Source organism: Grampus griseus (genome assembly GCF_964374135.1).
Source record: "Grampus griseus genome assembly, chromosome: 20".
Lineage (NCBI taxonomy): Eukaryota > Metazoa > Chordata > Mammalia > Artiodactyla > Delphinidae > Grampus > Grampus griseus.
This window is the reverse complement of record NC_139014.1, coordinates 21,405,353-21,432,957: the sequence shown is the minus strand read 5'-3', so window position 1 is coordinate 21,432,957 and position 27,605 is coordinate 21,405,353. Positions and strand designations below refer to the sequence as shown.

General features: G+C 50.8%; 1 protein-coding gene across 1 annotated transcript in view; it reads left to right on the top strand.

Annotated features, from left to right (window-relative positions):
- LASP1 (LIM and SH3 protein 1) overlaps positions 1-21,504 on the top strand; it is a 39,958-nt gene extending 18,454 nt beyond the window's left edge. Inside the window, exons 4-7 of the mRNA XM_082678898.1 lie at positions 5,203-5,310; positions 15,235-15,379; positions 15,735-15,838; positions 18,463-21,504. Coding sequence (XP_082535024.1) covers positions 5,203-5,310; positions 15,235-15,379; positions 15,735-15,838; positions 18,463-18,636 — 531 coding nt within the window. The 3' untranslated portion in view covers positions 18,637-21,504. The remainder of the gene's footprint in view (positions 1-5,202; positions 5,311-15,234; positions 15,380-15,734; positions 15,839-18,462) is intronic.
- The last annotated feature ends 6,101 nt before the right edge of the window (positions 21,505-27,605 follow it).

Sequence of the window (27,605 nt, the reverse complement as noted above, 5' to 3'; positions counted from 1 at the left end):
GTGGGGACAGGGGGCCTTTTAGAATGCAGAGTCCTAGGCCCCGCCCAAGGCGTTTCTGTTTGGCAGTTCTGGGCGGGTCCAGGAATCTGCATTTTGGTGGCCCTGGTGATTCTGATGAGGGCTTTTGGTCCCACAAACATGCTCTGAGAGGCTGAGCCAGGCTGTGGGGTAGGGAGGGAGCTAAGGAGCTGCTGGGAGGGGTGTGAGTTAGGGCTTTGCATTGAGGCTGCTGCTGCAATCTGCAGTTGGGCTCTTGGGGGCTGGGGCTGGGATAGACGGAGGGTGGAGACCCCGGTCCTGCCCTCTTTGCAAGCCTGGTTCTGTCTCCTGCCTCCCCCCAGCTGTGTGGTCTGAGTCTGGCCCCCTTGCCTCTCAGAGTTGTTTTTTTTTTTTCCTGCCCGGTAAAATAGGGACAGCAAACCCAGTTACCTAGAGGTTGGGGGCTGGGCCCGATGCTCTGAGGCTTGAAGGGCTGAGCAGGCCTGGCTGGGGGTGGTGATGGGTTCTGGTTCCCTTGGCCACTGTGGAGGCAGGGGCGGCTGGCGTGGCCTGTGGCTGACGGGAAGGGAAGTGGGAGCCTCTTCTACCTCGTCTGCCCCACCTCACCCGGGTGTCAGCTGGTCTCCTTCCAGGCCCCTTGCTGGGCCTGCATTGGTGTGTCTCTTCTCAGTCTCTGGGAAGTTGTCCATGCTATTTCAACTTTGTTTTCCTGTCTCTAGCTTGGTTCCCAAAGTGGTGCTTTGGGTGTCTGGGACACCTGGAGCCTCCCCTGTGGGGGCAGCGGCCACAGAGCTGACCAGAAATGACCTTCTGGGTGGTCCTGCCCAGGCCTGGCTGAGGCAGGGCACTGGTGGCTGGGCCTGGTAGCTCTCCCACTGCCAGCCCTGCGCTGAGAGGCAGCAGCCTTGGGGTGGGGCTGAGCTGGGGCGGTGTGGGCCCCTGAGCCCAGGCAGAAGTGCAAGAAAAAGGTCTCTTTCATTTTTCCCTCCTCATCCATGGTGCTGCGCGTGGGCTATGCCACAGGGCACATGCCTCAGGGCACAGGAGAGTGTAGCAGAGCCTCATGCTCTGCCCTGCTCTTGGCAGGGTTCCCACTCTCTTATCTTGAATCTTGTGACCAGCAAAGCAGGCAGCATACCTGTGTCACTCTTACTGGAGCTGGCTGAGGGTCAAATGCTGGATCTGCCATCACTAGCTGTGTGCCCTTGGGCAAGTTATTTAACCTCTCTGAGCCCTAGTGCCTTCATCTGTAAAGTGTGGATTACCTCTCTCCAAAGGTTATTGTGAGGATGTTAGTATATATTAGGCATTTAAAAGAGTTCCTGGCATACAGTCGGCACTCAATAAATGTTCGCTGTTACTATTCTCCTGGAAAGGAGAGGAGATGGAACTTGGGTATGATAAAGCTGAGGAATTCTAGACCTTCTGATGATTGCTTCCAGAACTGACATTCCAGAACTGGGAACATTTGGGGTTTTTTTCCATTTATGTTATGAACTCATCACAATCCCTCTTTTTTTAATGTTGTGTATTTTCTTTCTTTATTTATTATCTTTTCTGGCTGCGTTGGGTCTTTGTTGCTGCGCGCGGGCTTTCTCTAGTTGTGGCAGGCAGGGGCTACTCTTCGTTGCAGTGCGCGGGCTTCTCACTGCGGTGGCTTCTCTTGTTGAGGAGCATGGGCCCTAGTGCGTGCGGGCTTCAGTAGTTGTGGCTTGCGGGCTCAGTAGTTGTGGCTTGCGGGCTCAGTAGTTGTGGCGCACGGGCTTAGTTGCTCCGCGGCATGTGGGATCTTCCCAGACCAGGGACTGAACCTGTGTCCCCTGAGCTGACAGGTGGATTCTCAACCACTGCACCACGAGGGAAGTTCCTGTGTGTGTCTAATTTTAAAACGATTTCTTTTTTGTTAGAAGGGGATGGGTTACACAGTATGTGGGTCCAGCTCACAGTAGGCACATAATTGGAAATTGTTGGTATGTTTTTTGCAATAAAAGTTTTTAAAGTTGTGATCTTTTCTCTTATGTTGGGTCAGCAGGGCAGTTTTTTTTTTTTTTAAACATCTTTATTGGAGTATAATCGCTTTACAATGGTGTGTTAGTTTCTGCTTTATTTTTCAAATTATGCTGCCTGTTTGGAGATTTCACGTCTGCATTCAATTCATTCATCATTTACCCAACAAACACATGTTTATACCTACTGTTTGCTACAAGAGTGATGAATAAGATAGATCCTGAGAGAATAATTAATAAATTTACATATTAAAAAGTAGAGTTTCTTGGGGCTGTGGTTGTTCAGGCCTGAGGGGCCTCAGGCATCATTCCCAGCCCTGCCTTGGGAGTTCCCAGGATGGGAGGCCCAGGCAGCATCCAGGCTTCAGTTATCTAGCTGCAGTGCTGAGTTGTATCCTGAATCTACCAGCAAAGCAGGTTGAGTGACCTTGGGCAGGTAACTTCCCTCCTAGAGCCTCCTGTCCTGTCCTGGTGAGCCATCCCGGATGAGGGCAAACACTCCTGCTTCGGTGCTGAGCGAGGCTCTAGGCAGGGGCCTCCCCACGCTCTTGGTTCCCCCCCTTTTACCTCTGCCACACACTCCACCTCCAAACAGCCTCCTGGAGAATCTTCCCCCCCTTGATTCTCCATAGTCAGGGCCTGCAGGTGCTTAATAGATATGGTCACACACTCCAGAGCTGGGAGGGCTTTTAGAGATCAGCTGGGACCCAGACAGGGGGACTGACTAGCCCAGAAACATACAGCAAAGTAGTGGTGAGCCCAGTCCTCCATCCTTTCTTGCCCCCACTCCGCCCAGCCCTGCCCTCTCTGGGCTGTCTGTGCCAGGAGTGAAATGAATTACCCTCCCCAGCAGGGAGGGAGAGGCAGTTCCTGAGCCTGGGAACCAGCTGATGTCATTGTAGTGTTGCCATGACAATTATTCCCCTGGATTAGGGGCCTGACAGCTCCCGAGGCCAGGAAGTAGAGGAGGAGTGGGGGAACTGGCATTTGTTCAGCACTCTAAGGTTGACAAAGCACTTTCACATCTGCCCTTATCAGTACGCATTGAGCCCTGCTGTGTGCTCCACAGTGTGTTTGCTGCTTTAGAGCCACTGTCTGTAATCCGCACCGTTCATTGGACTGGGTCCATCGTGATCCGCATTTTACAGATGTGGAAACTGAGGCCCGAGAGGTTCAGTCAGTTGCCCAAGATCACTCAGCAGGTGGGAGACAGCCTATGTTCATACCAGCTCCCCCTGGCTCTTTGCCTATGCTTGGTGATAGGAAGCCCCCTCCCTATTTTAACTGGTTCCTATGACAGTCCTCTTATAGGGGAGGAAACCGAGGCCAGGGGCCGTGGATCTGGGCTTCTGCATCTGGAGCTACCCATTTTTTTTTTTTGGAATTTTTGAATTTTATTTTATTTATTTTTCTATACAGCAAGTTCTTACTAGTTATCCATTTTATACATATTAGTGTATGGAGCTATACATTTCTGACTCTAAGTTTCTTACCTTTCCTGATGCCCGCTTCCCAGAGGGTTCTCTCCACCCCGCTACCCCCAAACACTAAGAGTTGCTGTGCTGGCCCAGGCCTTCCTGGAGGAGCTGATGCTGGGCAATTCTGGGCCCTTGGGGTGGGTTGGTACCTGTACCCACTGTGTTAACTTCTAGTCTGATGGGAACTAGCACATCCAGGCCTTTGTTTTTAGTCTGGATCAGAACAAAAGAGGTTCTGAAACCTTTTAGGCACAAGAACCCCATGGATGGGTAAGCTGGGGCTCGGGAGACAAACAGGGACCCCAGCCCCTGGGGGATGTGCAGAGGACCTGACAGGTATGTATTGTCAGTCGGGTCACACGGGTGCAGCTTGGCCCTGTGGCCAGATGACTCCACGCCTGGGAGCTGCCTGGAGATTCCCAAGGTCCTGGGCCTCATGTCCTGGGCTGACCTGCCTCTAGGGCAGTACAGCTCCCATGGAGGGAATCCAGGCAGCTGGTGGGGTTTGGAACAGCTGGCGCCGAGGTGGATGGTGAAGACTCAGAAAGCCAAGGAGCAGTTCTCTGCCCCAGGGACATTTCCAGCCTCCGTTCTGTTCCTCAAAACCCCAGGGAAGGACAGGATAGTTTTCATATTTCAATTCTTTTAGTGCTTGGGAAGTCCTTTCTGACGTCTGACTCAAGTCCCTCTGGTACTCAGGTTTCCATGGAATTCTCAGAAAAGAGGGGGGCAGTGGAGGTGTGGTAGGGGACTTCCCCGGCGCTTGGAAACCCGTTCTGAAGTGCTCTCTGTCCCCCGCCAGTTTCATACCCTCCTGTGGCGTTGACCTCAGAAGCCAGCCTGGCAGCCGCAGGGACCTGTCAAAGGCTCATTGATTGAGTTTTCCGAGCTGCTGTCTTACCTCCCCCCTTTCTGGGCACCAACTTTGTCCCTTGGTACAGCCCTCACTCAGCTGGTCACTTAGAAACTCCCTCGGGGGCCTCCCTGGTGGCGCAGTGGTTGAGAGTCCGCCTGCCGACGCAGGGGACACGGGTTCGTGCCCTGGTCCGGGAAGATCCCACATGCCGCGGAGCGGCTGGGCCCGTGAGCCATGGCCGCTGAGCCTGCGCGTCCGGAGCCTGTGCTCCGCAACGGGAGAGGCCACAACAGTGAGAGGCCCGCGTACCGCAAAAAAAAAAAAAAAAAAGAAATCCCCTCGGGCTTTCGGCGGGTAGAGCCACATCCTGGCTAGGGTGAGGGCTGGGCCCGTCATTGGAGCTCTGGAAAGAACCTTCTTCCTCTAGCTTTCAGGCAAGATGGGCCAGTGGTGAAGGAGCAGGAGTCAGGCAGATGAGGGTTCATCCTGGTGGCTCTGGACATGAGCTCCTAAGCTGCATGACCTTGGGCGTGGGACTTTGCCTCTCTGCGGCTCAGTTTCCTTGTCTGTAAAATGGAGCTAATGATGGTATACAGCAAGACTTAGATGAGATAGTTCATGAAGAGCGCTTGGCACTCAGGATAGACTGAATACATATTAATGGTTTATTATCACGAGTCTAATACTTTTTGGCCAAGGCTTGTGCTTTGGGTTGGGGCGTGGAGGTGGATGTCACTGCAGGAGGGTTTCTGGTCAGGGTCTCTCTCCTGGCTGGTTGCTGCCTTAGAGATGGCTGCAGGCTGGGGCCCTCTCTGCTCCCCGTGCCTCGACTCCAATCCCTCTCCACCCTTTGGTCCTCCAGGTGCGTTACAAGGAGGAGTTTGAGAAGAACAAGGGCAAAGGCTTCAGTGTGGTGGCAGACACACCCGAACTCCAGAGGATCAAGAAGACCCAGGACCAGATCAGTAACGTAAGCTTCCCTGCTCCCTGGGGTACCATACTGATGCCCTGCGCTCTCTTCTCGTCCCCTCCCCGCCCGTCTGGCAGACATGCATGAGGCCAGTTCTCCGCTGCTTCTGCTCTCTTAGGCGGGCCTGGCTGGCGGCTGCTTGAGCAGAGGGAAGGGAAGGGTTTGGAGTTCCCAGATGCCTTTCCTCTGTGCACCCCCAGATTCCCCCTTTGATACCCTCTGCCCACATAGTATTTCTGCCTTAAAAGGACTGGACTTTTGGGGGGTGTACAGGGAGGGCCTTTATGCTAAATCACCCCCGTACCCCTTACTCTCTCTGAAAATCCCCCCCCCCGGCTGTGGTGAGTGCCAGGGTCCAGACTGGCTGTTTCGTCTGAGCACAAAGGTCAAAACTGGGTGGCAGAGGTGGGGGAGGAGCCGGCCTCCCCCTCGTCTGCCTCTGGGTGCTGATACTGCAGTCATTTCCGCCCCTCCTCTGCCTCCTCCCCCACCTCGGCTTGCTCTTCCTTCCTGTGTAAAAACCCCAGCCGGTTTTGCCTGCTGGCCCCGGCCTGGCACTCCTGGGCCCAGGGCGGTGACCACCGTCTGGCCATGGCAGGGCTGGGTGTGGAGCGTGGGCAGTGGATCGATGCGCCCCATGGCGCCTGTGGCCAGGGAACAGGCCTCGGTTCCCTGCTTGGTGGAGCCATGGGCCAGCAGCCTGAGTGGCTCTGGGCTGCGGGAAGGCTGCCTAAGGGCCTTTGGGCAATGTGAGGTCATGGGAGCACCACTGTGAGCCCCAAGCACAGGACGTGGCCCGCAGACCCGTGTCGAACAGGGCCCTACAAAGGACCGGGCGAGCGGTTGTCTTCATGTCTGGAACAGGAAGAGGTTGACAAGTTGCCCATGTCACTGGGCTGAGGGACTGGAGATAGAGGCTGCAGGGGGCCTGGGTGTTAGCTGGTCCACCCGGCATCCAGCCCTCAGCCCTTCACCCGGCCTCCTTGGTCGGGCACTCCTTCTAGAAGTTGGCTGGACCGTGCTTAGCGTGGACTCCGGCAGTGGTTCAGGTGGATGTCAGAAGCCAGGGCCCAAGCCGTCAGAACCTGCCATGCCCCAGACCATGGCTTTTAAGCTTTGACAGCAACCTGCAGTATGAAATACATGTCACATCGTGACCCACCCAACAGGCCTGCTGATTTATTTAAGGGAAACAGAATCAAAGCTTCCAGGAAAGAGGGCTTTACCGCTTAAAGGGCATTCGGATATCTTCTGTTCTATTTTAGTTTGTGAAAGACGCTGGTTGCCGACTTAACTAAATGGGTTTCGCAACTAGGTTGTTGACCAGCAGCTTGAAATTCATGGCTTGAGGAAATGGAGTGCTTCCCTTGGGCTAGGATGCCTCTGAGGGCTGTAATCCCTACCTGCTCCCCTGCTCCTCTGCCTCCCACCCCCGCCAGAAAAAAAAGCCTGTCTCAGTTGCTTCTTCATAAGCCAGGGCCAGACCTCACACCCTAGAGCTTCCCTGCCAATCGGTGGCCGGACCTCCAAAGGGTAAAGCCGGAGGCAAGAAGGTGTGGGTCTCAGCTCTCCACATGGAAAACGGGAGGGAGGGGAAGCCACGGGAAGGGACGGAAGACCCAGCGGGCTCCCAAAGCTGGAATCTTGAGTCTTCAGCCTCTGTGGCTTTTCACTGTGAAGACGGTCTTATCTTGGATACCTGTTCCCCCCCACCCCACCCCCGCCTACAACCCAACCCCCAGCACATTCACTCATTGCTTCCAGCCTGGGGCTTTTAGAAGAAGGGAGACAAGCCCAGTCATCCCTGCCTCCCTTTCGGAGAGCCTTCCAGAATACTTCACACGCAGCCTATTGCACCGGCACGCACCCCTCCCCCCTGCCCTCCCCCCAAACTGGTTATTGGAGGTATTAATGTCTGAGGAGCCCTGGTAACAGAGCTCACCCTGGCCAAGACACTCACACCTGAGGAGATAACATCTTATCATTAACCACAGGGCTGCAATTAGCTGATTGTCCTCTGCTCTGAGGTGGGGGAGGTGACTCGAGCCTGACCTGGTTCTGCTTTTGCAGCCTTAGCTGGAACTTGTGACTTGTGACCACAATGCTGGAAGACTCTTGGTTTTAGCAAGTACAGTTAGTCTGTCAACTGTGGGCCTCCAAACAGCTGGACGAGAATCACTTGCAAAGGTTGATTGAAAATGCAGGCTCACAGGCCTCCTCCCCAGGCCACCTGGGAGCAGAACCCAGGAACCAACATTTTCTCTCTCTTTTTTTAGGAACCAGCGTTTTATTTTTAAAATTATTTTTGTTGTTCCTTTTTATTTTTATTGAGCTATAATTGGCATACTGCACTGTATACCTTTAAGCTTTCCAACATGATGATTTGCCTTACTTACATCATGAAATGATTGTCGCAGTAAGTTTAGGGGACGGCCATCATCTCATACAGATACAAAATTAAAGAGATAGAAAATAAAATTCCTTTTTCAGGAACCAGCATTTTTAACACATCCCCTGGGTTACCTGAAGTTTGAGAATCGTCACCAAGAGCCTGAAAAAGTTTCACCAGAGGTGCCAGGCCTGGCCACATCCCAGAACCCCCCAGGGAACTTTAAACCATGTTGTTAACTTGTCCCTCCTCCAGAAGAGTTTTGGGAAAGATGGTGTTTTGAGCCACACCTTTTGTTTTGTATCCAAAATAGTGTTCCTGTATGTAGCCTGTCACTCACTTCCCAGGTTAACGTCAGATGACTCCTCATTTGCGAGGAAAATGTCAAGCACTTAGCATGTGATAAATATTGTCAGTTGCTATTAATTTAAAGGCAGACTCCTCTGCTTTCTATACTGTGGCTAAAGAAGGGACATGGACTAAAGTTTGGCTGAAAAGTTAGGCCATTGTCTAGTACTGAGAATGTCTGGAAAACTGAGGGGGCAAGGTGCTAGTTAGACATCTGTGGTGAGTATTTGTGTCTTTTTTTTTTAAATTGAAGTCTAGTTGATTTACAATGTTGTGTTAATTACTGCTGAACAGCAAAGTGATTCAGTTATACATATATATATATATATATATATCTACGTTCTTTTTTTTATATTCTTTTCCACTGTGATTTATCATAGGGTATTGAATATAGTTCTTTATGCTATACAGTAGGACCTTGTTTAGTAATTGTGTCTTCATTAAAGGCACCTGAAGGGGTGAGAGGCCAGGACCGCAGGCTGTGAGCTGAAATTTATCCTGGCCTTTGGTCACCAGCTGTGATGGCTGTAATGGACGGGAGTCTTTAATTGCTGAGGTCCCTATATGGGAGCCACAGCCTTCAAGCAGAAAAGCTTTTATTTATCTACACATCTACTTATATACTGACTTTCTGTGTACAATTTTGGGTCTTTTAACTTTTCCTTTTTCTGTGAAGTGTAACACATAAACACCTGTGTGTGTACTCACCATGCAAGTCAAGAAGCAGAGCGTGACAGCACCCCTGTCAAAATAGAGTTTTCAAAGTGTTAAAAAAAACAACAACAAAAAACGTAACTCTCATGCAGTGAATTCCTATCATATAATTACCTTAATTATGAGGAACCAGCTGGAGCATCTGACAGGCAGAGATGATGCCTAGTCTGTGAAAGAAAGCACTGGATATAATTAGATACAGAACTAGTTAGTGTTCTGCCATTAGCTGCAGAACTAGTTAATGTCCTCCAGGACTATAAAACCATAAGCTTTGGGCTTCCCTGGTGGCGCAGTGGTTAAGAATCTGCCTGCCAATGCAAGGGACACGGGTTCGAGCCCTGGTCCGGGAAGATCCCACATACTGCGGGGCAACTAAGCCCGCAAGCCACAACTACTGAGCCCACGTGCCACGACTACTGAAGCCTGGGCGCCTAGAGCCCGTGCTCCGCAGCAAGAGAAGCCACAATGAGAAGCCTGCGCACCGCAACGAAGAGTTAGCCCCCCGCTTCTCAACTAGAGAAAGCCCGTGAGCAGCAACGAAGACCCAACACAGCCAAAACAGACTAATTAATTAATTAATTTATATAAAAACCCAAAACCATAAGCTTTGGAGATAGCCTTGCTACAGGCAGAAATCCTTTGCGTTTCTTTCAGTCAGAAATAATTAGTAGCTTATATTCCTTAAATAAGCTTCATTCCTTATAGTCCAGGCCTAATCAGTAGTAAATAGTAAAGTCAAAGAAAATTCTAGCCCCAGAGTCAAATGCCCCAGAGGTGGGCTTGTTGGACAACCCTGTAGTTTAATTTTTGAAAGCGTGTGCTGTTCTTTTCTTTACAATTTTAAAATGTAGCTATGCTTTCTTTTTTTCACTATGTAATTTTTTTTCTTGTTTTTAAATTGAAGTATACTTGGTTTACAATGTTGTGTTAGTTTCAGGTGTACAGAGAAGTGATTCAGTTTTATATATACATATTTTTCCCCCAGATTCTTTTCCCTTATAGTTTATTACAAGATATTGAGTATACTTCCCTGTGCTATACAGTACGTCCTTGTTGATTATCTCTTTTATATTTAGTAGTGTGCCTATATATCTCAGACTCTTAATTTATCCCTCCCCCGCAACTATGCATTTCTGAATACTATAGTTTTGTTTTTCCCAATTTTGAACATATCTGTTCTTTTGCGTCTTGCCTCCTTTGGGCAATGTTGGGTTTAAAGAATCATGTACGTGTTTGCATGCAGCTGCAGTTTGTTCTTTTTTGTTGTTGTATAGCATTCCATTTAAGATGCTTATATTGATGCTGGTGTTGATGGTCATTTGGAGTGCTTCTATGGCTGTGGACAGCTTCATACATATTTCCTAGTGTCGATAATGTGGAGTGGAATTGCCAGATCTCAGAGCGTATGTTCCTTCAGCCTTACCAGATAACACCGAACTACTTTTCGAGCGGTGGTATTGATTTACCCTCTCGCCGGCAGTGATGAGTTTCCGTGGCTGTACATCCTTAGACTTGTTCCTTTTAGCCATTTTGATTGTGTGTAGTGGTATCTCATGGTTTTAACTTGCATTTCTCTGATTCCTAATGAAATCGAGCACAGATTTACATTTGTTTTAAAAACAAAATCGTGTTAGTCTCTCACAGGGAGCACAGCGTAACCTGGTGGTTGAGAACTAGGAGCTGACGTTAGGACTCACCCACCCCTTACCTACCTCCTGAGCGTTGGTTTCCCCATCTGTAAAATGGGGATGACAGTGATACATTGTTCTTGGGCTGGCTGAGAAAAGGAAATGAGTTATACATATAAGGGCACCACAGAGGACTGCAACAAACGGAAACACTGTTAGAAAAAAACAGCCCCTGGCTGGTGAGTTGACTATTCCATTCAAAGCCTGATGTTCCCTTCTTGGTCATGATGTAGAATCATGTGGAAGCAAGTGTGGAGTCAGACCTTTGTTTTCCACCACAATCAGGAGAGCAGGGGTTCAGAAAACGGAACATCAGCTAGCAGAAAAAATGCATTTTTCTTAGGTTTGGAATGGACCCTCAACTAGTCATCCTGGAGTCCTGGCTGGCAGGGCCCTTGGATGAGTGAGGAGGGTCCTTAGGCCTGGGTCCCTCTACCCATGTGCACTTGGATCTCATGGGCACAGTTACAGCCTGGCATCCTTCCATGGGATCCCAGGACAGTTTTTAGACCAGGGCTCTGCTGACATTTCTGAGCTTATGGTGACACCTTTTCAGGGCATTTAGATGATTAGAACTTTGCTGAGCTTGGAACAGGGAGGGATCAGACAGGGCCTTGGCCTCTGAAAAATGTTCATTTTCCTTTTGAATGTGCTAACACCCTTTAAGGTGCCTCTTTGCTTCTCAAACCATTAGGTTGATCAGCAAAGTAATAACAGTTTCCCCGCTTGTTGGGCAGGGGAGGGAGAGGAAGTTGAGAGGATTGAAATTTTATCAGGTGGGGCTGGGCAGAAGGGAACTGCAACCTCACTTTTTGCAGTCCATTTCCCCTCTGTGCTGCAACTCCTGACTTAAGTGCCAGGCACCCCTTCTCTCAGTTAGGGTGACCTTGTGATTATCATCCCTTTTGAGAGTGAAAGGCAGTGCTATTCCTATCTATTCCAGAAGACATGAACTGGTACTAGGGGCAGACTTGGGCATGTGGTCACCCTGACCCAGGAAAGGGCCCATCCAGCTGTGGCTTTGTCCTTGTGTCCCCAGCCTCAGCCCTGACTGAGTGATGAAAGTCATTTAACTTCTGAGCCTCATTTACTTCTGTAAAATAAGAGTTAAAGTGTACCTATCCGACTTATTTTTTAAGGGTGATTATTGTCAGGGCCAAGGGAGATTATGTGCAGAGAACTCAATGTGAAAAGCTGAGCAAAGGTCAAGGTTATTACTATTAGATTAACAGGTGGTTCCTGCATGGATGGTGGGGAGGCTGCCACGAAGCTGTCCACCCGAATCAGCTGGGCCTAATTTTATAGATATTTACGCATGTGGGGTGGCTTTTTAAGGAGCAAGATGGATCCCATCAGCCACTTGTGGAAACGCACACACGTCCATACTTGCTTCCAGCTCTAGAGTTCGGCTAGGTTCCTAGAGGTAGTCGGGAGCCTCCAGACCGCGTGGGAGCAGGTGGTGCCGTAACCTCTTTTTAAGATGAGGAAACTCAGGCTCAGAGGGGACGGGACTCTTCCAAGCTCACTGAGCAAGTGAAGGGCTCATGACTCCGGGGATGAGACATGGGAGGGACACTGCAGCTCTCGATGAAGGACTAAGTCTGTAGGACACAAAAGGGGAGATGGTGCCAGGCCTGGGACCCAGACATGCCTCCTTCCTCAGAGTCACCCCTTCACTAATACACACAGAGCCGTACCCAGAGAAGTGGGCCGTCAGCCGGGACACACCTGCCCCTCAGCCCACCTCCTGGCTCCCTCAGGGCCCGGTGCAGGCTTCTGTCGGCCTCCACATGTGCACTTTCCCTCCCCTAGTCATCGGCTCCCAGAGTCAGGCCTCTTTTCATTAACAGACAGTAAACAAGGGAAGCTGACCTTTCCCACCCCCCAGGACAAAAGTCAGAAGGCCAGTTGCCTTGGGAGCCTAGAGGCCTCTCCTTGTCCCCACCCCCGACTGCTCACCAGAGGACGGGGTCACCAACGGAGTGGGGCTAAGGGACACTCACCTTTTGCCCTTGTCTTAGGAATCTGAGAGCAGGGCACTGACCCTGTGTCTTTGAACTTCACCCCTGGGTGCTCTTCCTTTTGGGAGTTCAGGGATTCGAGGAGTTTTCAGTCTGACCAGGATCAGCTGCCTCCCCTTCAGGAATGGGCTCAGTTTATTTCACCATTTGGTTGTGGGTCCCTACTTGGGCGTGAAGGGAAGGGGCAGGGGGAGGAGGGGACTGGTCCTCCCTGCCTCCAGACAGGGCCCATCCTGGGCTTTGCTGCTGCCCCACCTGTTCTCCCAGCCTGGGCTGCAGTGGGTCACCGTCAGTTAACAGCTGGAAGAGCAGCTGAATGATGTGGGTGGAACGATGTGGGTGGTCCCAGCCCACCACCCCTGCAGACCTTTAGCCCAGCTACTCCTGTGTAAGGCCTGCCTGGCCGAGTGTTAACTCTTGCCCTCCTTGCAAAGCGGATACGAGAAGGCAGCAAAGAAAGTGGGAGGGGGTGGCTCACGGGAGGTCCCGGGCTGGGACAGCTGGATCAGGCCTTGGTAGGGGCTTCCAGGGCACAGGATCGCTCGTCGCTTCTGCTCCGGGAAACAGGGCAGGCTTTGCCCCCATCCGTTCCCTGTCCCCTCACCCCACCCCCTTTTTCACTGGGAGAAGCATGGGGCAGGATCCTGGTGAACAGGAAGTGAGAACCGGCTTCTGGTCCGAGGCCTGGAGAGAATTCAGCCCCGGGTCTGCTCAGGACAGGACCAGTTTTCTGTGTCCTGCTTTCCAGGTTTCCTCTGGGGGGTGGGGGGGAGCTATTCTGTCACTCTCTGTCCCACTTCCTCCCCGAGCCCCGGCCCAGCCCAGCGATCCCGGAACACACAAACCACGGGCTTTCCACCTCCTCGGTTGCTTCCTCCCCACCAGGGTCCTCTCTGAAAAGTGAATAGACCCCACTAGGGGTCCTCAAGGTGGGGTGTGGGCTACATGCCAGTGAGAGTACAGGGAGAAAACCCTAGAACACCTGGAGGTTGTTCTTTTTCATCTCATCCTTTGTTTTATTCATATTTTTGGTGTGAGTTTTACAGGAGACATTCCGTATTTGTAAAGTGATGCTTGTGTGTAATTGATAAAATAGATGCAATTTGGGAGGATTGTGCTAAAACAGATTTTACCAACAGGAATATGCATTCGACATATTTGGGCAAGCAGGGGTCAGCAAATTTTTCCTGTAAAGGGCCAGAGAGTAAATATTTTAGGCTTTATGGGCCGAAGGGCCTCTGTCGAAGCTACTCAGCTCTGCAATGAAAGCAACCATAGGTAATGGGAAATGAATGGTGAGACTGTGTTCCAGTAAAACTTTATTTCTGGACACTGAAATTTGAATGTCATAGAAATTTCACAGGTTACCAATCTTATTCCTCTTAATCCTCCCCCCACTCCCCCATCCCCATCCTCCAAACATTACAAAATGTAGAAACCGTTCTTAGCTCGCAGGCTGTGAGCAAACAGGCTGCAGGCCCGTGGACCAGAGTTTGCCAACCTCTGCTCTAGATCACTGGTTCTCAAACTTGAACCTGCTTCAGACTCACCTGGGGGAATCTTTTAAAAGTGCATAGTCCCGGGTTTCCCTGGTGGCGCAGTGGTTGAGAGTCCGCCTGCCAATGCAGGGGACACGGGTTCGTGCCCCAGTCCGGGAAGATCCCACATGCTGCGGAGCGGCTGGGCCCATGAGCCATGGCCGCTGAGCCTGCGCGTCCGGAGCCTGTGCTCCGCAACGGGAGAGGCCACAGCAGTGAGAGGCCCGCGAACCGCAAAAAAAAAATAAATAAATAAAGTGCATAGTCCCCCCCACAAAAAAAAAAAAAAAAGAAAGAAGGAGAGAGAGAGAAAGAAAGAAAAAAAGTGCATATTCCAAAACCCTAGCCCTGATTTTGTAGATTCTATGAAAGGTCCTGGAACCTGCATTCTAACAAGCAGCTCAGGTGGGTTGGGAGCAGACAGTCTGAAGACCAGATCTTAAGAACGCAGCTCTGGGTCCCGGTATGTTCAGTTCAGCCAGCCCTTGCTGAGGACCCTGGGGTGTGTGGCTTCTCTAGGCCTCTTTTTGCCCATTTTTGGAACCTGAGGAGAGAAGGAACTCATCTTCTAGATACCAACCCACCCTCAAGGGAGGGCCTGGCATTTCTTTGCCCTGCAGGCTAGGGTCCTCAGCAGAACTCTGCGAGGTCATGCCCACAAGAGGCAGAGTCGCCTGCTGGTTAAGAGCACAGCCTCTGGAGTCTCTGTGAGCATGGGTAACTCACGCTGCTTGACGGTGACTTAGTTTCCTTCTTGTCTGTTAAATGGCGACTATACTGTACCCCCTTGTAGGTGCTGTCAAGGTAAAACGAGCATGTGATGCAGAACACCTAGCACAGTGCCTGGCACCTAGTAGGTGCTCAATAAACAGGAGTTGCTGCTTTTGCTGCTGTGGACCAGTGTGAAAGCAGGGTAGCCCTAGCCCCTGCCACAGGCACAGAAAAATGACCACTTACATTTGTCTCGTGCTTTAGTTTACGTGGCCCTTTTACATCCATTATCTCATTGCATCCTTCAGCAACCCCTGTAAAGTGGAAATGGAGGTGTAGCAAGGTTAAGTGCTTGTTCAGGGGCACATAGCTGGTACATCCCCAACAAGAACCCAGCTCTCTTTGCCTGGAGACCTCCAGGAGTCTCTCCCGTCCCAGGATCTTGAGTGGCAGCGGAAGGGGAGCTTTGGCTGGTTTGCTGTGGGTCCTTCACCCAGCACTTTCTGCCCCCGCAGATAAAATACCACGAAGAGTTTGAGAAGAGCCGCATGGGCCCCAGCGGGGGTGAGGGCCTGGAGCCAGAGCGCCGAGATCCCCAGGACACTGGCTATCGGCGGCCCCAGGAGCAGCAGCCTCACCACATCCCAACCAGCGCCCCAGGTGAGCATGAGGCCTGTGCGGGCAGAGGACCTGAGGCCAGGCCGGCTACAGGGTTGGGAGGAGGTGAGAGGGAAGCCTCGTGTACACACACACACCCAGGTCTCATCCCTACTGAGGGCACAGGCACCAGGGTCAGGGCCCGTTCTGGGCTCTCAGCGCCATGGGGGGAGATGCAGCCCCTGCTGCAGAATTCGTGGCACCGGCAAATGTGCACACAGAGACAGAAGCCTTTGAGCAGCGTGGCGGTTGAGTGAGGCGATGGGCGGTGGAAATACATGGCATGGGCTTCGTGGAAGAAGGGAGCAGGCTGGCTTTGGCAAGACAGTTTCTGAGCCCGTCTCCTGCCGGCTTCCAGTTTACCAGCAGCCCCAGCAGCAGCAGGCAGCCCAGTCCTACGGTGGCTACAAGGAGCCTGCAGCCCCGGTCTCCATACAGCGCAGTGCCCCAGGCGGGGGCGGGGTGAGTAGCCCTGGCTGCGGGGAGAGGAGGTGTGGGAGGTGAGTGGGCCTCGGGGAGACGTCCTGGACGTAATTCTTGCACTTTCCTTAGAAAACCCACCCAGGAGGGCTGGCCTCCCCTGACCTTTGACCCCAGCTCCCTTGCCACCTGCAGATAATAGGGGTCTCAGCCTCTCGAGAAGAAAGCAAGTGTGGTGTAGGGGGCAGATTGGGACCCTGTGTTCCAGCCATAGCTGTACATTGGGCGAGTCTCGTCCACCCAGCTCCCGGCCCACGTTTCCTTACTCCAGCTACCTGGGAGCACACAGAGCACCTTTCTGCTTGGGGCCCTCCAGACTGCGCCCTGCTCCCCAGTCTCCATGACGACGACCTGCCAGGTCCTTCAGATCTCAGCTTGCCCCTGCCTCTGAGGCACCCTCCCAAACCACCCTGTGGCGAGTGGGTCTCCCCTGACGTGTCTGTCCTTCCGCCCCACTGGTTTCCTTCAGAGCACTTTTTCCACCTTGAAACAGTTCTCTGGGTTTGTCATCTTCTGACTGTGACCCCCACTGGACTTGACGCTCCATGTGGGCAGGGCAGTGTCTCTTTGGTTCACCTACTCTGAGCCAGGCTCAAAGCGGGAAGTCATCAATTTAGTGAATAAATTAACGAGCAAAGTGGGAGGTGGGGTGGGATCAGGCTTACCAGCCCTCAGACTAGAGGTTTGGTCTGTAAGTCCTGCTACTTATCCCAGTGACGGTGCAGCCAAGCTCAGCTCCTCTGTGCCGGGTGCCTTGGAATTCAAAGTAGCTCACGTAGAAGCAGGAGGGACAATACTCCGAGAAATAAAGTAGCTTGAGATAAGTGGCCTGCTCGGGCCTCAGGCTCTGGCCACACAAACGAGGGAGTGATTGTCAGTGCTATCTGGGGTGTCAGGTGGGCCGGAGAGGTCGTGTGAAGGATAAGGTTCCAGATAGACCAGCCAGTCCTTCCAATGCTCACTAAGCCTGTTCTGGACTGAAGGGATTTGGCTCTGAATAAAAGTCCACCTTCCTGCCCTCTTGAAGCTTACATTCCAGTCGGGAGACAAACACGAAAGCCAAGAGATAAGTAGGTAAGTAACGAAAGGTCAGAGAGAAGCTGTGAAGAAAAAGACAGCCGAATGAGAAGGGGAGAGAACAGCAAAGTTCTCAGTAAAGTAAAGGAATGAGTGGTGGAGGAGAACAGCAATTGCAAAGGTCCTGAGGCAGGAATGTTCTAGGAAAGTTCAAGGATCAGCAGGAAGGCCAAGGTGACCAGAGAGGGGAAGAGGGCAGGGAATGAGGTCTGATCATGCAGGGACTTGTAGGCCATAGGAAGGCCTTTGTGACTGGTGAGCTGTGCAGAGTAAGGGGTTTGACTTGTGTTTTTAAAACGTGGCTCTAGCAGCTGCGTTGAGAAGCAGCAACAGAAGATTGAGGGCGGAAGCAGGGAGATGAGTTAGGCGGCTCTTGCAGGATGCGGGCTTAGATGTGGTGACTTGGCCCAAGAGATTAAAGGCAGAGTTGGTGATAAGAGACTGAGGTCACTTCCGTCATTTCTTGAGGGTTGTGACCTCTTATTCCATAGCCTTCGGGGCTGATGAAGCTGGTTTCTGCTGCGGGGCTGGGGGCGGGTTTTGAAATTTCATGCTGAAGAGGTTAGGGGGCCCCTGAAGGATTTAAAGCCAGGGAGGAACATCCTCAGGTTTGCATTTTGGAAAGTTCCCCCGAGATCACAATGGATGAACAGTTGGAGGAGGCAGACCAGAGGCTGCAAACAGAAGGTCTGAGCAGGGGTCCTGGTGGTGGGGCGGGGCAGCGGGGGCAGATCCCGGAGGTTTCTAATGGGCTCGTCCAGCCCCGGACCCACACTGATCCCAGAGCCTGGCCTGGGGCACCGTAAAGCCTGAGCTGACCCCCGGAGACAAGTCGATGTCAAGGGCAGTGAGGGTCAGAGGACGTTAGAATCTTGCCTACTTCCAAGATCACAGCTAGAGTTCATGTGTTTTTACTGGACATTTCCTAGAGCTTAAGCACAAGACTTTGGCTGAGGTTGGAAGGTGGGACCTGACAGATATGTCTTGTGTCACCTGGAGGTTTTTCTCACAGGAATTGGTCTTTGTCCTGAATTTGGGAACCAGATTCATCAACAGCTTCAAAAAAAGAAGAAAGACTGGTGCTTATAATAACACAGATAGGGACTTCCCCGGCAGTCCAGTGGTTAAGATTCCGAGCTTCCACTGCAGGGGGCACGGGTTCGATCTCTAGTCGGGGAACTAAGATGCCTCATGCCACGCGGGGCTGCCAAAAGAAAAAAAAATGCAGATAATAGAACACATGTCATATTTTTAACCTCTACCCGGCATGGTTTCCACCGGACATTACTGTGTTCCTGTTCCGAGAGACAGGGCAGAACTACTGTAACCTCCGTCCCTGTTTATGCCTGGCCCTTGTTAGACGCCAGATGCATTATTAAAAAGGTGGTTGCTCTCAGAAGATGAGACACAGAGGTGAGAAAATTCATGGCAGAGCCCAGCCCTTCCGTGTCTCCCAGCTCCTGGTCCACTCTGCTCTGGGGTCCCAGAGAGTTAGGCACCCCTGACTAACCGTGCCCCGACCCCTGCAGAAGCGGTACCGCGCCGTGTATGACTACAGTGCCGCCGACGAGGACGAGGTCTCCTTCCAGGACGGGGACACCATCGTCAACGTGCAGCAGATCGACGACGGCTGGATGTACGGGACCGTGGAGCGCACCGGCGACACGGGGATGCTGCCGGCCAACTACGTGGAGGCCATCTGAGCCCGCCGGGCGCCGCCCGCCCCATCCGTCTTCAGTGCATTCCACAGCATCGCATCCGTCCTGGGCGTGACCTGTCCACCCTTTGGTGTCTCTGTTTTTTAAAATCTGCAACAGCTTGTTTATTCTCCCCCTCTTCCAGCTTCTTTTGCCAACCGAAGCCTTGTTCTGCCACTTTCGCGGCTCCTTCCTCTGGCAGGTTTTCCCCTTGACCAACTCCTTGATTTTCTCTCTGGATGGAACAGGTGTGGACCTCTCTGAGGGAAGCCGAGGCCCGTGGGGCTGGTCTGGGGGGGCGACCCGTCAGCTCCCAGGCCTCTGCCTTCTCTCTTTTCTTCCCCCTCAGCCCCTCCTGCCCACCTCCTCACACACCCAAACATTCCAGGCTGGGGTGAGCCCCAGACCCCCAGGACTCCCAGGGCGGCTGGGAGTTGCTTCACACACTCCCGGGAGTGGGACCCACCGCCCTTGCCCCTGGGATGGGGACAGGGGTGCTGCCGTCGTGCAGGGACCAGTGAGATGGGCTTTGCCTCTGCTTCTCAAAGATGGGGCTGCCAGCCCTCCAAGGGGCTCCCTCACCCTTCTCTCCCCAGCTCAAGGGCAACAGAGGAGGGTGAAGTTCCTGCTTTGGGATTCATTCTTCCCTCCGGACACGGTTCCTTTTCACACTGTGATTTTGCTCAGCTGCCCACCCGAGCCTGGTGTGGGTGAGCAGCTCCCCAGGAAGCTCGGCTTCGGTCCGGTTCTCGCCTTTACTTTAGGGACAGCTGCAGGAAGGAGGGGAACGGGGTGTTCTCTCTGCAGCCCTTTTCCCTCACTCCCACCCCGGTCCCCAGGGTCCCTGGCTTGCCTCCTTGTGAAGGGTGCACCAGGGAAGCCTCGAGCCTCTCGCCCATGCAGCCCAGCCTCTCGCGAGATCTAGTTAGGCCGCTCCTCGCCGCGCCTCCTGGCAAGGTGTCTCCAGGCCTTCCATGGCCTCCCCGCTCCCCACTTCCCGCCCGACCCCAGGTGGACTGTGCGAAACCACAGGACCCTCTGTATCTCCAGGACTTTGTTGCGGGGGAAGGAGCGAGTGTCTGCAGGTGTCCGTGACAGGCGAGGGTGAGTGTGAGCGTGAGAGAAGCGGGCGGGGTGCGGGCTGTGTGTGCAGAGCTGTCCTCCCCGATATTTTCCTCAAAACCCACAGTGAGAGGGGCGGACGCTGGGGGAGAGAAATTCCTTATGTTTTCTTTGGAGTGAAAAATCCCTCCTTCTATCCCCGAATGGAGGAAGCCCACCCACCCCCTTTCCAATGTGCCAGGCGGAAGTAAGGGGGGGGGGTGTGCTTCGTGGGGGAGGGGTGGAGGGAAGGCTTTGTGGCTCCAGGCATATTCTCTCCCCCATCTCTGTGTCCTGGGCCGCAGAATAGGGGGCCAGGGGACCCTGTGTCACCCGCACTGTCTCCCCCGCCACCCTGCCCAGGCTAGCTCCCCATTTACTTAAAGCCTCCTTGAAGCAGAGGGGAGGGTCCCAGGGCTACAAAACTGGAAGCACAGACCCAGGATGAGGAAGGGAAAGATGGTGCTATCTCCAAGTCCCTTCTCTTGCTCGTTGGTGGCTGTGACGACCCTTGCCTGGCTTTATTCATCTCTGGGCTTTCTTGTCACCCTTCTGGGTCACCCCTCCCATCTTCACCCCGAGTCCGCTGACTCAGGCGCCACAGGTTGACATCCTTGCATCCTTGTGCCCTGCAGGCATATTTAGCATCAAGTCCTCACTGCTTGTGAGTTGACTTGGGAATATTTACCCCAAATCAGAGGCTTGAGCCCCTGCCTGACCAATCCCTTTCCCCCTTGGCCAGAACCAAGGTGAAGGCAGGTGGAGTGTCTTATGTTGGGCCATTTGGGGGATGAGGGAGGCAGAGGGAACAATTTTGGGAGCCTTGAGGCAGGCGCTGGCCCATTTTGTTTCCTCTTGATCTCAAAGCACAATGTGGATTCTGGGACCAAAGGTCAGAGACACATCCTGTTGGAGAGCCTGCGGTTGGCAGGGTGGTGAGAGGGTGGGAGGAGGACCTGGGGGAGCAAGAAGTAGCCTCTTTTCACTCGGCTTAAATTTCCTTCCAAAACAAGGCAAGCCAGCCGCTGGAATCTTGCTGCCAGCCCTCTGCTCCTCCCATCCTAAAAATAGGGGACCTTTTCTTACACACCCCCAGAGAGAGGAGGGACTGTCACACTGGTGCTGAGGGACCCAGGGGCTGCTGGGAGTCCTTATTCCTTTCCAGAACCATCCATCCCTAGAAGAGCACAGAACCTGAGGGCTGGGCCAAGTCCTGGTCTTTTTTTACATTTCACAGGTTTTTTAGCTGATCTAATCCCAGGAAAGCAAAGCTAGAATGTGAATATAACTTTAGTGGACCAATAATGAAATGCAAGAAGCCCAATGGTGAGAAAAGTGAATTCTCTCAATATTGCTTCCTGTTTTCTTTCTCATGTCCCTCCAGGGAAAATTGTTGCTTAATTTCCGCCTTTTCCCCCTCACATATGCACTTCTGGGCCCTTTTTTTTTTTTTAATAGCTGGAAAAAAAAAATACCACCCCACAGACCTGTATTTAAAAAGAAACAGAAATGACCATGTGAAATTTGCCTCTGTCCAAACATTTCATCCGTGTGTGTGTGTGTGTGTGTGTGTGTGTGTGTGTGAGTGTGAAGCCGTCGTTCATCTTTTTATATGGGGTGGTTGTCTTTCCTTGGTCTGTTTTGGTCCCCTCCCTCGTGGGCTTGTGCTTGGGATCAAATCTTTCTGGGCTGTTATGATTTTGAACATTTGACTTGGACCACAAGTGACTCTTTCTCCTGGTGACTCAAATAAAAGTATAATTTTTACCTGCAGACTTGGTTATCTCTCTGGCTCTGAGGTGCTGCTGTGTCTGTGTGTCCCGTCTGCTTGGGGGGCATTGGCCCATCACCCTCCTGGGAGCTCTGCTGCCCTTCAGGGGGAGAATGACCAGCCTGGAAGCTGTCACCCTGGGAGGAAGGGAGCAGTGGTGTGTCTGCTCTGATGGGCGCCTGGGCATCTACTTCCTCACCGGCTAGCTCCTCACCGGCTAGCTCCTGGCTACATCCCTCTGCCCAGCTTGGTGACAGCTCTGATGGGGGCCTGGGCACCTACTTCCTCACCGACTAGCTCCTGGCTACATCCCTCTGCCCAGCTTGGTGACACTCCCAGAAGTTTCTTTGAGCTCCCATATTCTTGTCTTAACTGTCTTACTTCCTTTGTTCTGCACCTGTCTCCCCAGCCAGTGCACTGTCAGGGCAGGTAATGGGGCTAACTCATCTTTCCAACCCCGCTGCCTGCCCAGGGCTGGGCACATAGCTGCTCAGCAAATGTTTGCTGAATTATTGAATGAGCTCAGCTTGGGGGTGGGGGCAATTTTGCCTCTGCCTGACACAAAGGAGGAGCTCAGCACGTGTCTGAGGAATGAAATGACAGATGGCCTGGGACAGTCTGCAGTGGGATGACATGGGTGAAGCCGTCCACAAGGTGCTCTGGCAACCCGAAGCAGCACTCACGATGTCTGATGAATGGATCTTAAACACACATTTTTTCCCTTTGACATTATTACCAGCTCTGTGAGAGAAGTAGCTACTGTGATGTCCATCTTACAGATGGGGTTCACTGAAGCCCAGAAATGCAGAAATGTTTGGTGGGAGTCACACAGCTGGTGGCAGGGCTGGAGGTGTTAGGACCCCAGTGTGATGCTCCCAGCCTCCCGCTATGACCTTGCCACATGCCCTTTGCCCCTCTCCCGGCAGTATCTCCCTTGCTCCATTCTTTGCTCCAGGTGGCCTGGGTCTGACCTCTGACCAGGCACGGCAGCCAGCTTCCCCTCTTCTGCAGGGTTGGGAAAGGGACAGTGGTAGAGAAGGAATCCAGATCCTTCAGCCCCAGCATGGGCCCACCAGTCAGGCTTTGTGGAGAGGAGCATTGCCCACTCGGGCTCAGAATTAAGGCTTTCCCTGGCTTCCGGATAGCAGCAGGCTGGAGAGGAAAGGCCTTTCCCCAGAGTAAGCCTTTGTAATTAGGGGATGAGGCGGCTGCCAGGCTGCAGCGGTGTAGTGAGTGGTGAGGCAGTACTGGGTAGGATAATTAAAGTCAGTACTGACACCTGCTCCCCTTCCGAAGGCGCAGGCTGCCTAATATTGCCCCAATAGCGGGGAATGAGTTGGCAACTCTTGCCTCCGTTGGCCTGCACCCTGTTGTCTGTGGAGCCTCTTCTTCCCAGGAGCTTCAATCACCTCCAGAGTGATTTCAGGGCTGGTCTGCTTGGGAGGGAACCAGCGCCAAGTCTCCACTCCCTAACAGCTCTGTTCCCTGCCCGCTGGAACCCATGCGGGGAGATTCTGAACCCCCTTCTAGAAATGGCCTAAGTTCCTGAAGCTTAGCATGATGAAGCGGTTGCTAATGCCCTCGTCCTGGGTCCTTCAAAAGAACTAGCTGGGGTGGAGCCAAGGACACTAGACCTCAGAGGTGACACAGAGAGGTTTTTTTTGTTTTTTTTGTTTTAGTAGGAAATAAGACAAAAGGCATAAAAATTACATAAGACAACACTACCCGCCACCCAGCTTAAACTATAAAACACCAATTCTCCTTTCCCCTCAGAAGAAGCCACTTGAAGAATAGGAAAAAGAATATATATATATGTATAACTGAGTCACATTGCTGTACAGCAGAAATTAACACAACATAGTGAATCAACTATACTTCAATTAAAAAAAAGTCACTTGAGTTGCATTTCTAGACACCTACTGCAGAGGGATGGGCCTAACCGAGAGTTCTTTAGTGCCCTCTCTGGGTATAACACTGCAATGAGTTCTGAAGAGGTTATAAGAGGGACAAGGATGTGGGAAATGACCACGAAGAGATAAGGAATCAATGGAGGAGAGACCTCTGGGGCTCACACTGTAATCGGAGGGATCTGAGCAACACGCATCGCAAACTGAGAAGTGCAGGTGGGGCTGAGGGGGCATTTCAGACTAACAGGGTGGGCCAGTCTGGAGCGAGAGAAGAACGTGGACTCCGGAGTGGACAAGCCTAGTTTTGGATCTTGGTCTCTACCCTTTCCAGTGAAACATTAGGCAAGTTCCTGACCATCTCTGAGCCTCATCTATAAAAGACTTGTAGGGAGGTTGAAATTACACCACGTGTGCAGTATCTGACACAGTATAGAAATCCCATAAGTGTTAGCTCCATCCCCAGACATGTCATCTGAGACTCACATGAGAACTTCATCCATGTCCCTCCATAACGTGACTTTACAATGTGCCAGTGGCCCACCCAGCTCCCAACCATTATTTTCTGAGCTTATTTGCCAAGGATGATGGGAGGGAAAAAGGAGAAGAAAGGCACTCAGGAGTATTCATTCCTTGGGCACCTGGATACAGATCAGATCTCTTCCTACTTCCATAACATTCAGACTCCATTTAGATACAAAGGGGTAGGATTGGGTTCCTGGGGAGAAATTGAGCCTCTTCACTTCTGCCTGGTCGAAATCGAGCAGTTCCTTGGTTACCCGCTCCCGGGCTTTGTGATTGGTTGGCTGTGGGGTGAGGGGGGAGAGTAAGCTGCTGATGGAGATGCAGCATCCCTTAGTCTCAGGCCCTAGGAGGGGGAGGGGAAAGGAGGGCTGAGCAGTGGAGGGAAGAGGGAGCCATTTCTCTCCACTGACTGCAACCTCCGTGCTCACAGCTCACATTTCCCCGGGACCCAGAGGCCTCCTCGGCCAAGGACTCCACAATGCTGGATATTTTCATCCTGATGTTCTTTGCCATCATAGGTCTGGTCATTCTGTCCTACATTATCTATCTGCTCTAGGGGCCCGCAGCGGCGGCGTGGAGCCTACAGCTCAGGGGGGAAGGATGAAGCTGACTGGCCGAGCATCCTGCTTGCTGACGCACCGGTGGATTTTTGCTTCTGGCCATTATTCCGGGTATTGATTCAAAAACAAAATTACAAGAGATCTTGTTTTCCTATTTTTTTCTCAGGTGCACTGATGTAGCATTTCCCAGACCACTCTGAAAAGAATAAGAAATGCCAACTTCTTTCTTTGAGACCTAATTTAAAGTAACAATTTTAAAAATGAAAAGTAAAGCCCACAATGCGAAGGATTTTTAAGTAGAATGTGTTGGGAGTGGTGTGCGTGGTGGGAGAGACTATATTTCCTAGTTTTTTCTTCAAGTTAGGTGCTCAAACTCCAATTTGTCCATTTTCTCCTGGTAATTAAAGGTAAAAAACATCTTTATATGTCAGCAGGGTGGCTTACAATTATGCTTGCATAATTGCATTAATTAATTAACTAGTGACTCATTCTAACTTGAGGATGATATAGCAAATTAAATTTACTTGGGAGTGGGGTTTTGCGGGAGATGTCAATTCTTTCCCAACTGTGGGGCTTGGCGGAGTGGCGAGAACTCCTAATTCTTGTCTTAGTCCGTGACCAGTATCGGAAGCTGTTACCTTTGCTGCTATTCCCATCTGAGCCTTGCTGTTTCTGGGTTTCCCACAGCTCCTGGACTCAAGTCCAACAAGAAGCCTCTCATCAACAGCAGTCCTGCTGCCCAGCAGACCTCTTCCAGAGCCTTCCGGATACGGTTAACCCCTGTCAAGCAAGGGGCTTTTTGAGCTCAGAGGCAGAGGCACTCAGCTGGGACATCAGGAATTCATGGGCATGGCTGGCAGCTGCTGCGTGCGTTTGAGCTGTAGACAGAGGTGTTGAGAACACAGAGAGCTGAAATGTAGACTCATTAAAGTTACTATGGAGAACTGCTCAAAAATTTATTTGATAGCCTTTCCTTAGGTCTAAATGCAACTGCATATTATGCTAAAGTATGTTCTTTCCTTTCTCACACGAGGGGGTTCCCTTGTAGGTCCAAGAGCATGTTGTCTATCTTCATCTATGAAGTAGTCACTTTATCACTGTCTTTAGAGATTGCACAATCTGGGGTTGTGTGATTTCCCATGTCTCACTCTCTAGAAGGAAGTTGTCATTTGAGTTTTTAAGATTTATCATATGTTCCCCACTCCATACCCCTTGTGCTCCAGCTTCTCATTTAAAGAAAGAAACAGTTATATAGTCCTCATTCTTTCTGAATAGCTGAATTATAAATTATTGAAATAAGATGGCTACACTTATCTTACTTGTTATTTGGGAAAAATCTCTCTCTTACCCTCAAATAAATGTTTTTTATACGGTCATATGTTCTTTTTCTTAAAAGCAAAACAAAACAAAAAACTTTCAACATATTTCTCTCTCCAAGTAGGTTGAAGAAACCATATATTTGAGGGTCCAGAGTAGACTTGGGCCCCAAATCTGTGGTATCTATTCCTTTGAAAAGTCTGTCTTGATTGTTCTACATTGATTTTTATTTCTAGCTTAAAAATAAATGAGGACAAAGATTAATAGTTTTTATTTATAACATTGTGTTCAATTTCCATGTTTTAAAAAGAAAGAAAATTGAGGCAGTATATGTCAAACTTAAGATGGAAAACTTTCATTTTAAAATACTGGCCAAGAAAAAATACTGTTCTAGGAGCTTGTCTAGGCAACAAATTATGTGGCCTTCAATAAGTGATTTAACATTCAGGGCTTCAGTTTATTCTGACAAATGTAATGGTTGGACTAGAAAATTGTTAATGTCTCTTTCCATTTCAAAATTCTATAATTCTAGGATGAAAACTACATCTTCGAAAACAGAATTCCCAGGAACAAACTCTTTAACAGTTTACCAGGAGTCCACTTTTCTGCTCTCCCCAAATGACACTGTATAATGAAAACTCAACTTCAAAGTCTTTTTGGGTACCAACCGCCACATTGTGAGGAGAAAATGAAAATATTTATTTACCCCAAACATATATCAGTGATCATTTGTCTAAGCTGCTTAGGGAATATTAACAAGTACAATACTACATGGTGGTATATAACAAAAAGGGGTAATCTGACAGATACACTAATGCAAGAAGCATGGCTCTGAACATTAATACATTCAGGGATGATCTTCTGTTTTCTGTGGAGTCCGTGACGTAACATTTCCCACTGAAACAGTCCTCTTAACTCTTTGGTATAACTTGTGTTTCAAACTAAAATTTTGTACTTCAGGTCAAGCGAGCAGCTCTATGTCCTTACCTAGGTAATTAGGGCAAGTGTCAGTATTTTGGAGGGATCCAAGTTACACAGTTAATTATGGTGGTGTAGATCTTTGTGGTATAGTCTCTAACCGAGCTCCCTCTGAAGTCTTTTACGAGGTCAAGGCTCTTCCGTCTGTATCCATACAAAGTTGAAACAACTAATCAATTCAGTGAAAACAATCCGCCAATTTCAGTTATCCACCAGTGATATGTACCACTGGTATTGGCCACAATATAAAGACAGATACCCTTATTTTCAATTACTTGTGAAATATTATGGTTTTAAAAAATAAAGTTACATTTTGGAAGAAACTTTATGACTTTGTACCTCTATCCATGCTATAATATGCCAGTTTATTTTTTTAATATTTATTTATTTGGCTGCATTGGGTCTTAGCTGCGGCATGCAGGATCTCTTTTGATTTTTTAGTTGTGGCGTGCGGAATCTTTTAGTTGCTTTTTTGGGATCTTTTGGTTGCGGAATGTAGGATCTTTAGTTGTGGTACGTGGGATCTAGCTCCCCGACCAGGGAACCCAGACCCCTGCGTTGGGAGCATGGGGGTCTTAGCCACTGGACCACCAGAGAAGTCCCAATATGCCAGTTTATAACAGAGTTTTACTGGGTTCATTTCGATAAAATTTTCTAAATTTCACATTTAAACTATTTGTGTATTGCCATCCTAAAATATAATAAAACACTGAAAAAATTACTTTTGTATCAATATAGTTTTGTGTAAATTTTATAAATCTATGTCATAGGGCAATCATGTCCTATAAAAATGAGGATTGTACTTGGCCCACATGAATG